The sequence below is a fragment of the Heterocephalus glaber genome, unplaced genomic scaffold (genome assembly GCF_053883595.1).
Source record: "Heterocephalus glaber isolate CG9 unplaced genomic scaffold, H.glaber_assembly_v1.0 deba00001431, whole genome shotgun sequence".
Lineage (NCBI taxonomy): Eukaryota > Metazoa > Chordata > Mammalia > Rodentia > Bathyergidae > Heterocephalus > Heterocephalus glaber.
In genome coordinates this window covers 2,555,294-2,565,998 of record NW_028258295.1, presented here as the reverse complement: position 1 = coordinate 2,565,998, position 10,705 = coordinate 2,555,294, and the positions used below count along the sequence as shown (strand labels likewise).

At 37.3% G+C, this 10,705-nt stretch overlaps 1 protein-coding gene and 1 long non-coding RNA gene across 16 annotated transcripts in view; one reads left to right on the top strand and one right to left on the bottom strand.

Moving 5' to 3' along the window:
• The window catches only part of Clmp (CXADR like cell adhesion molecule), a 93,157-nt gene extending 83,042 nt beyond the window's left edge, over positions 1-10,115 (top strand). Inside the window, exons 3-7 of the mRNA XM_021249071.2 lie at positions 7-208; positions 4,527-4,694; positions 5,134-5,256; positions 6,226-6,367; positions 6,942-10,115. Coding sequence (XP_021104730.1) covers positions 7-208; positions 4,527-4,694; positions 5,134-5,256; positions 6,226-6,367; positions 6,942-7,242 — 936 coding nt within the window. The 3' untranslated portion in view covers positions 7,243-10,115. The remainder of the gene's footprint in view (positions 1-6; positions 209-4,526; positions 4,695-5,133; positions 5,257-6,225; positions 6,368-6,941) is intronic.
• LOC106008311 (uncharacterized) overlaps positions 1-10,705 on the bottom strand; it is an 87,826-nt gene that overhangs the window by 69,055 nt on the left and 8,066 nt on the right. The window lies entirely within an intron of this gene.

Here is a 10,705-nt window from a genome sequence, read left to right as displayed (position 1 = left end):
CCACAGGTGATCACTTACTCCAGTCGTCGTGTCTACAGTAACTTCTCTGAGGAACAGAAGGGCCGAGTGGCCTTTGCTTCCAATTTCCTGGCTGGAGATGCCTCCCTGCAGATTGAGCCTCTGAAGCCCAGTGACGAGGGCCGGTACACATGCAAGGTGAAGAACTCAGGGCGCTACATGTGGAGTTATGTCATCTTAAAAGTCTTAGGTAAGGCAGGTGCCAAGATAAACACCTACATCCTCATAAAGTCTTTGGGAGGGATTGTCAAATGCATCATGGTGCTGCAAAACTTTTTGTTCAATACTTTGCATTATACATTTAGAGATCACCTAGTCCAGATCCCTGCAAAGAAGCATTTATATTTATGTTCTATGTATTTTATAACCTCTAACATTTGAATGGTACACACACGCACACACACACACAATTTTTTTATGATGTTTGGAGTGGAACCAGGGCCTTATACATGCTAACCACTTTACCATCCTCAGCCCCTTATATTTAACTTAAATTTCCCAAACATAAGTCAAATGATTTTCAAATTTTCTTTTTTTTTTCCCCACTAAGTTTATTGGTACATTTTAGGCATAAAATATGTTTACATACATCACTGGGATCTTGTACCATTACATGAGTATCTTGGTTCTTATTTTTTTTCCCCTTCCCCTGCCCTCCCTTCACCCCCTCCACCCTTCCCTATTTGCAAAGGCTTTGTTTCCATTTTTTTCCTTTTCTCCTATTTTTTCTTTTCCCTTCTTTCCTTTCCCCTACCCCTCCCACTTCCCCTGTTCCTTTAGACCTTTACTTCCTATTATACAATATCAATTACACATTTTTAAAATTAAAATATCAAGACCTAGGAGACATTACCACAGATTTTACAGAATTTAAAAGGATATAGAAAGCATACTTCAAAAATCTGTTTTGAAATAAATTTGACAACTTCTAAGAAGCAACCTTGGAAGACAAATTAATGAAACTAACTCTAGAGGAAATATAAAATTTGAATAGCACCTATTAAAGAAAGTATATTCCTAGCTTGAAAACCTACCTATACGACAACAACAGGCTTGTATACATTTTAACTGATAAATTATATCAAACATTTAAAGCAGAAAAAAAAAAGGAGCACTTCTCCCCTCATTTTAGGAATTCAACATTGTGCTAATCCTAAAACTGGACAAAGATAATAGAAGAAAAAAGTATGAACATAGATAGAAACTTGTTTAATGAAACAAACTATTAGAAGTCAGATCTGGCAGTATGTAGAAAGTGGTTTTACTATAGGGATGGCAGTGTTGGTTCTGCATTGGACGATCCACCCCCAAAAGTCATTGTTTTAACAGAGGAAAGGAAAAAGCCATATGATCCTGTCACTAGTTGGAGAAAAAGTATTGGACTAAATTCTACAGCTGTTCATGGTAAAAGCTATCAGGAGACTAGAAGTAGAACAGAACCTTCTCAACAGATTAAAGACATGTACTCCATACTTCTAGCAAGAATGCCTCATATGAATGGAGAAGATACAATGCTTTCTCCTTAAGGTGGGGAACAAGGGCAGATATGCTTACTCTTCATCTGTCCATTAAACTTTGAAACCTAGGCCCAAACCAAAATAATCTGGCAATAAAATGACACAATTGGGATAGGATTGGCAAGGTAGAAGCAAAATCTTTATATGTAGATGAAATGATCATCTACAGAGAAAATACTAAGAAATCTCTAGGAGCCCCTAGAACTTGTATTTGAATTTAGCAGGATTAGAAAACACAAGGTAGATATAAAAATTTAGGTCCCTGTATACTTGCTATAAATGAAGAATTGGATATTGAAATTTAAAAGTTATGTAGGAGTACAAAGGACCTAGAAAAAAAGAAAAAAAACCAAAAAAAGTGTTGGAAGATGCTTAGTACCTAATTTTAAGACTTCTTCTAAAACTACAGTAATCAAGGCAGTGTTGGTGTAAGGAAAGACATATAGATCAGTGGAATAAAACAGAGAATCTAGAAATAGAGCCACACATATATGGTCCACTGAGTTTTGAAAGATTATTTAACATTAATATTTTATAGAATATAAACTCAATTCAAGAGCCGAGGAAAAGATAGTGCTTTCAGCAAATGGCACTAGAACATCTGGTATCTGTACATAAAAAATTAACCTCAACCCTTTATTTCCACACATAAAAATAACTTGAAGGGATCTATGAACCTAAATATGAAAGCCTAAAAGTATAAAACTTTAAGAGGAAATTATAAGGGAAAATGTTTATGAATTTAGGGTAGGCAAGTACTTCCTAGGATACAAAAACATGATGTCTAAAAGAAAAAACTGATAAATGAGATTCCATCAACATTTAGAACTTTAAATGGCATCATTAAAATGAAAAGTAGTCCTTAAACAGACCATATTTACAATGCATATAACCTATGACCGGAATATATAAAGAACTCTTACAGCTCAAAAGACAACCCAATTAAAAAGTAGACACAAGATGATAAATAGCCAGTACAGCACAAGGAAAGTGTGCAACACTAGAATCAGAAAAATACTAATCAGTGCAATAACAAGATTGAGTTATACACTCATTAGGGAGATGAAGTTAAAAGTTTTAAAAGCCTTGTCAAGACTTTTTCTTTTTGTTGGATTCTCCCCTTTTGCATTTAATTTGTCATGCCCAATGGATCCATTCTGCTGGGCTTCCTAGGGTTGTAATCCTCATTGTCTTTTTCCTAGGATATTGTCTAAAATTTTTTGGAGTGCTGGTTTGGTATTCATAAAGTTCCTAAGGTGCTCTTTGTCATGAAAGTATCTTATTTCTCCATCAATTTTGAAAGATAGTTTTGCAGGGTACATCAATCTGGGTTGGAAGCTGTTTTCCTTTAGGGCTTGAAATACATCACTCCAAGCTCTTCTTGCCTTGAGGGTTTGCACTGAGAAGTCTGCTGTGATTCTGATGGGCTTTCCTTTGTATGTGATTTGTTTCTTTTCTCTCACTGCTTGTAAAACTTTGTTCTTCTGTTGGGTTTCTGGAATCCTAACTATTATATGCCTATGTGTAGAGTTTTTTTGATCAAGGCTAGCTGGAGTCCTATATGCCTCACTTATCTGTATGTCCAGTTCTTTTCCCCTGCTTTTGAAGTTTTCTGCCATCACTTCCGTGAAGAGTTTTTTTATGTCATCTGCACTCTCTCCTCTTCATTGACTCCAATCAGTCTTATGTTATTCTTCTTTGCATCATCTAGCAGCTGCTGGATTGATTTCTCGTGTTCCCTTACAATTTTAAAGCAATTTTTCTTTTCCTGGTCACTAATTGCAATCTTATCTTCTATATCTGAAATTCTATCCTCACATTGGTTCATTCTGCTGTGCAGATTTTCGATGGAGTTTTTAATCTCCTGGAAATCGATTTGCATCTGTTTTATGGATTCCATTTGTTTCCTATGTTGGGATTCCATCATGTTCCTCAGATCCTCTTTTTTTTAATCTGTGTCCTCTCTAGATTAATCATTTTCTTGCACTATGAGCACAATCTTTGCTGTTATCTGAGAAATTATTTCTGATTTCATTTTTCCCAGATCCTCTTTTGTTGCCAGTTCAGGGAGTCCAGGTGGTTGAGTATCAGAGTGTTCCATTTTGTTTCCCTTTGGGGTTGCTGTAGGTGATCTGGAAGTCTGTTTTTGAGGCTTCTTTACGTGTCTTCTCATTTCCATGCAGGTGTGGGGTGCTTCTGGCACCTGCGCCGCTCACCTTCTCTGCCCTAGGAGCGTGGAATGGCAGCGGGGGAGCCTCCTTCTGGGTGCTGGGACTGGCTCACCTTCTCTGCCCTAGTAGTGTGGAATGGCCTAAATCTTCTTTAGTACTAGGGATTGAAACTGGGCCTTCTCACTGAGCTACATTCCCTAGCCACCATTCCCCTTCCTTTTAAAAAAAAATTTTTTTTTTTTTTTAGTGGTACTGGGGATCAAACCCAGCAGCTTCATACTGAGCTATATCCCCAGCCCTTTTTTTCAGACAAGGTCTCACCAAGTTCACCAGGCAGGGCTCGAACTTGCAATCTTCCTGCCTCAGCCTCCCAGAGTTCTGAGATTGCAGTTGTGTACCACCATGCCTGGATCCTATTTGTTTTTGTTTTGTTTTGGTTTTGACAACAAAATCTGCCAAGTTATATTTAATTATTTCCAAGTTAATATATTTTATCCATGTTTCAGTATTAGTAAAACGATGCTTAGCTTTCCTAAACTTTCCAATAAATAAGTGTTTCTTCAAGACTATTCCTGAGAAGTGCACTGGGAGTTTCTGGAGCAACTGCTGAAAATTACAACAGGATCACTGGTGGCAGGTAGAATTGTGTGCGCATAAAGAAAAGGATGGGGTGACATCTGGGGGTAAAGCATGGCTGGTTGAATCCCGACTCCAAAGTCAAGCATAAGAGGCAGCTGGAGAAACAACTCAATAGGACTGTTTTCCCACTGGATCTGGTGTTTGGAGAAGCTTTGAATCGTTATATATTTTTTCCCCCCAGTGAGACCATCCAAGCCCAAGTGTGAGCTGGAAGGAGAGCTGACAGAAGGAAGTGACCTGACTCTGCAATGTGAATCATCCTCTGGCACAAAGCCCATTGTGTATTACTGGCAGCGAATCCGAGAGAAAGAGGGAGAGGATGAACATTTGCCTCCCAAAGCTACAGTTGGTGAGTCATCTTCCTACCATTCTACTGGGCCAACAAGATACTACTGTATCCATGAATTCCAAATTTATTTGGTCAGCAACTTCCTACATGACCTTGAATATACTGCTGAACCTCTTTGAGCTTTTTTTCTTCCATTTGTAAACTAGGATAGAAGAAAAAAAAAAACAAAAACCTTTCTTCAAATGGCGTTTAAAAGCATTAAAAAGATTAGGAAGAAATGTATTACATAAATTCACAATATCTAATTATCTTGTTTACTATCCCTTAAGTATTCACAATCTTTTGTAACTTTTGAGGATGTACTACAATTTAAAAATATTTACCTGTTTTTTCATGTTCAATCATCTCATTCTTACAAACTGTATCACAAAATCTTAGGTAAACAATGTAGTACAATAAACTGTTACTAAGGGAATTTATTGTCATTCTGCTTATATAGACTTCAATAATCCTGGTCGAGTTCTGCTGCAGAATCTCACCATGTCCTTTTCTGGGCTCTACCAATGCACAGCAGGCAATGAGGCTGGAAAAGAAAGTTGTGTGGTACGAGTGACAGTGCAGTGTAAGTATCCAGAGGGGTTTTCTGTCTCAGTATTTGGGTTTTTTGTGTGTGTTGTAGCTTAGTGTAGGATGTTTTAATCACAAGCAAAAGTAAGGTCAAACCCAAAGTTTTTATTTCTAGAAAGACATGGTTATTACCAAAATAAATTCAGTTGCAGAGACCATTCAACAGTTGTGTCTGACTCTTCTGACAAATGTGGGGATTAATTAGCCTCCTAAAGGCATGTACTTTGAGGCTGGGATATGGCTCTGTGATAGAGTGCCTCAGTTTGATCCCTCAGCACCATCAAAACAAACTTTTTAAAAACATGCGTGCTTGTCTAGCATGCATGAGGTCTGGGGTTTAATCCTCAGCATCACAAAAACAAACAACACTATTTTATTACTTAGAGAGGAAGCTAGTAAGATGTTAAAACAGGTCCAGAATGGATTTGTCCAGAACTGTGCCTGGCTTGCAGTAAGCACTTAATAAATATTTGGTGTACAAATGAGCATGTTACTAATATGTAAATCACAATTACCTCAACTTCTCAATTTAGAGGAACCACAGGTAACAATGTTAGAATCCCAGAGTCTAACATTGTAAGTATATTCTTTTTTTTCCACTGGCAGGAGAGGGAAATAAAGAGAAATCAGGGAAGTTTGCAGAGCCAAAGGATTACCTAAATGTTGCCCTATTAAGGTTTATAAATCTTCAAACCTGATACACTAATTTTATCATCTGAATGAATCAAGTTTTACTAAAATTTTGACAAATTGTTAATGAAGTCTCTGATTCAATAGCTACACCTCTGGTTCAATAACTACAACTGCAAAAATATCAAAAGGGACAGTCAAAAGAGGGTAATGGGGTGTTACGCTGGAAAACCAATATAGAAATACTCATTCTATTCAGGACTTATATTTTTGAATTCACATATTTCTTAGCTTATGTTTGGTTTCACTTGTGCTTCTACTTCTGAGAAAACAGATGTACAGAGCATCGGCATGGTTGCAGGAGCAGTGACAGGCATAGTGGCTGGAGCCCTGCTGATATTCCTCTTGGTGTGGCTGGTAATCCGAAGGAAAGACAAAAAAAGATACGAGGAAGAAGAGAGACCCAATGAAATTCGGTAAATCCCCAATCTCCACTCCTAACGGGATTCCTTTCTAGGATGAGTTCCTTAGTAACCAGTAAATATAAACATCCTGTTTCCTCTGAACATGAATTCTAGTAGGTAGGAAGTTGTAGCCTAGGAACAGAAGGTCTGGTTTACTGGGACTTTATTGTGAAACTATCCTTGAAAGAAGCTTAAAAGTTCAATTTTACATTACTTCTGATTCACTTCTACTTTTAAATGGAATACAATCAAGAATGGGTATAACCTATAGACCATGAAAGGGTTTATAGGGTTTGTAAAAACCCTATCAAATCCTAAATTAGGGCAAGTAAATCATCTCGTGGTGAGATGTATCCTCCCAGTGCAACAGGATGGACTTCTAAGATAACAAACCAAACAGCTGCTTAAGCCAAGCATCGTTTAAGCAGTTAGGATGTGCTTAGTTCCCTAAATGGCTGCTTTCTGATGGTATATTTGAGGTTTGCAGTTTGAGGAATTTGGGGGGAAACTTCAGAATGAAGTAACCTTAGCAGAGGCAATTAGTCCCACCAGTACTAAAGTTTATCTTTGCTATTTTTTTCTTTAGAGAAGATGCTGAAGCCCCAAAGGCCCGCCTTGTGAAACCTAGCACCTCTTCCTCAGGCTCTCGGAGCTCACGCTCTGGTTCTTCCTCCACTCGCTCCACAGCAAATAGTGCCTCTCGCAGCCAGCGGACAATGTCAACTGAAGCAGCAACCCAGCCAGGGCTGGCCACCCAGGCTTTCAGCCTAGTGGGGCCAGAGGTGAGATGTTCTGAACCAAAGAAAGTCCACCACACTATCCTGACCAAAGCTGAAACCACCCCCAGCACAATCCCCAGCCAGAGCAGAGCCTTCCAAACTGTCTGAATTAGAGTAGACTTGACTCCCAAGCTTTCCTAGGAGTCAGGATCTTAGGACTCTTGTAGCCATTGGAACTCTGTCACCAGCCACAAAACTCCCTCCGAGAAGATAAAAGGTCATTTAAGTAGCAGTGAACATCACATGAAACAGATTCAGATGAGCACTTTCCTTATATGACACTAAACAAGCAAAAGGATGTAAGCTGATCATGTCCAAAAAGGCATCTCTAAACTGGAGTGGGGGAAGCAAGAGTTCAAATCTATTTGAATAGGAGGTGAGAAGACTGGGAAGGAGGGAGGTGAATACACCTAAAACTTCTCACCTAGGACGTTTTGTATCAGTGCTTCAATTCACCATGATCAAGAAGAAATGGGTGTTGTTCCTAAATTTTCTATGTATTTCTGCAGACTACTGAATTATTGTGATTATTCAGATAGTCAAACAGAATCCACAGCCTTATATTACGCCTGTTTGCACCATATACTGAGATAACCACTTCTAAGAAACACCAGGAGGGCTGGAGATTTAGCTCAGTGGTTCTGACGCCTGCCTCGCAAGCACAAGGTCCTGAGTTCAATCCCTGGTACCAAAAAAAAAAAAAAAAAAAAAGAAAGAAAGAAAGAAAGACCAGGAAAGGAAATGTGTCCTTTTGTCTGACTTGACTTCCTGTCATAAGGTTTGGAAATGAATTTCAAGAGGAGTTGAAATAGTGGGAGATGGAGAAAAATGATTTGAGTTTCTACTATTCTATGACTATCAATATCCCTACTTACATTGAACCCTAAAATAAGAACTAAAAAAGGAATCTAAAATGTGTGATAAAGGTCTATGAAAAGCTTTCCATCTTGATGTTCAGAGGATTGCTAACCAATACAAGAAATATTTACTGGAGCAATTGTGGAATTTCCTCTCAAAACAGATGCCTATAAGGATTTCTGAGCTGGATATATCTAGAAGAAGGAAATATTCACTAAGTGTCATTTAACAATATCCTTAGAATGAAATTCTCTAGGGAAAATAAGATCTAGGGGTGTTGAAAGATTACCTAACATACCACGACAATTACTTCTTTTTGAGGACATGTGAAACCAGAATTTCAAGACTAACTACACTAGAAAGGAGATTATATCAGTTTTTTCTTAATATGTCAAAGAATAATATAAGGAAGTTCAGTATTCCACCAAACTTGAAGATTCCTCCATTTCTTTCATTTTAGAAGGATGAGAACTTTGGACTTTTGATGCTTCTAGGCCTTAATTACTGAAAAGATCAGTTTCCCAACATTTCCTAATGACATTGCAAGTATGTGCCATATCACTTCCTCCTGAGAGGCTGAAACAGTGAGAAATTCAGTATTTCCCAACTTCAGCTTTTAAGGAAGCTGCGTAGATTTGGGTTGGAAAGAAAGGGAACTAACATTTAGGGAAGAGATGGTAAAAACAACTAGTGGATAGCAGGACAGGGTACTACTAGAGCCTAACACTTTAGCTGCCAGCATCCTGGAAAAGATTTAGCAGGGAAGATATTGAAAGAGCTGATGCAGAAAAGTGTCTAAAAAAAAAAGTGTCTGACAAAAAGGAAGCATCAGACTCGAGTATACTAACTTGCCTTTTTAATAGTTTTGACTACTTGGATTGCTACAGCACAAAGGCTGATTCTGAAGTAACCCTTTAAAGAACTTAACGCAAATGTCAACTGATCACCATTGGTACTGCAGAATATTTCTTAATCAAAAGGGCAGAAAGTTACAGGAAGAAAAGTGAATGCTAAATGTGGTGATGAAAGCACTGTTTCTACAATAAGAATCAGATACTTACAGGAAAAGGTTGATCTGAGATTTTGCCCATTTCTCTGGTTTTTCATTCCTACATTTAATTCTCATAATAATGTCCTTACAGAGTATAAATGCATTCTTTTCTAAAGTCCCTCTGTATCTACCTTAGAGGGGAAGTTTTTATCCTTGAGGAGAAAAGTTTTCAGTGGTGCTGGGGCTCAAACCCAGGATCTCATGCATGCTAAACTGAAAGTTTTAACTTCCTCTAAAAAAAGGTTTTGTCTTCCTCTAAAAAAGATAGAAAATAAAGAGACACTGAGGAAGTAATAAAAATAAATGTCTGCTATTTGGTTAAGACAACTGGCACATTTGGAATGCTTCTTATATTCTTATCTCATTGTTAAGATATAAAACCCTTTACTCTTGATTATATTTTTATTCTTATGAAAGTGTGGTATCTAGGCAACTTATCTTGTGCTGTGTAATTCTGAGAATTCTTATTCCTAGAGTACCTGAGCCAAATGAGTACCTATGGAAGGCTGCATCTGTGTCATCACTAGAATTTTCTATTGTTATTCACTACCTTTGAACCTAAGGTTTCTTGTCTATGCCCTTGAAAGCAGGAATAAATCCCTGCTGCATTAAAAGGTTTAGATTAATCATGTTTGTTATCAGAATATTAAAATTCCATTAAATGCCCAAATTATTTTGGCAATGTATTCACAATGGAAATCTGCAGCAAATATACAAAAGACTATTCTAAGAGCTAAGAAATCTAAGGAATGAAAGATTCTTACAGATAAGGTGCTAAAGTCTTGCAGTAACACCTGAGTCAGGCATTTGAGTTCAGATAAGATAGGCTCTGGGTTTAAGATAAAGTCAGAACCACTACTAGTTCCAAACCACATTCCAGTGACTTTGCAAATAAATTGATTCTTTAATATGAAACAAACCAAAAAAGAGTGAAATAACTAAATGGCAGAAGAAAAACTGTAGGAAAACAATGCTGGAATGATGTGGATGTTTAGAGAGTAACTGCTTCAATAAAACATAAACCAAACTTAAAATCTGTAAAATAGTAATAAAGTGTATGTCTTTGTTGTTATATTGTATAAAAATAATTTCTGAATTGCTGTTCCAAAGATACATATCTTTGCTTCATTTCTGGTTTTAAGCTACTTATGTTTCAATTTTAACTTTTAAATTGCCTTGTAACTGGGACTAAACATCACAAAAACTAAATATTATAGATGGGTCTGTATCAGCAATTAAAACATAAATAAGTGAAGGTGATATTGTAGGAGAGGGTGAAGCTCATATGACCCACACTGGAAATTTGTTTATCAGCTTGCTGCCAAGAGAAGAACTCAAGACTGAATATGATCTATTATTTATTGATTTTAGTTACAAAAATACCAGGGACTTTTTTTTCTCATAAGGGAAGATGCTAAGTATAACTAGCACAGGGAACATTGAGAGATGAGACCGTTGCTGCACTTAAGAACTTTATCAAAGTCAACAAATAATAATCATTAAGTATGTTGTGCCAAGGTAAAGTACCAACAGCGAGGCATGCACTACAGGACTCCAATAAATCTGAAAAGACAAGGATACACTAAGAGATTCGCAAAAATGTGAAAACAAAAAAAAAAATCTTCACAGAAGTCGATCAGAACAGTAAGAATAGTAATTATC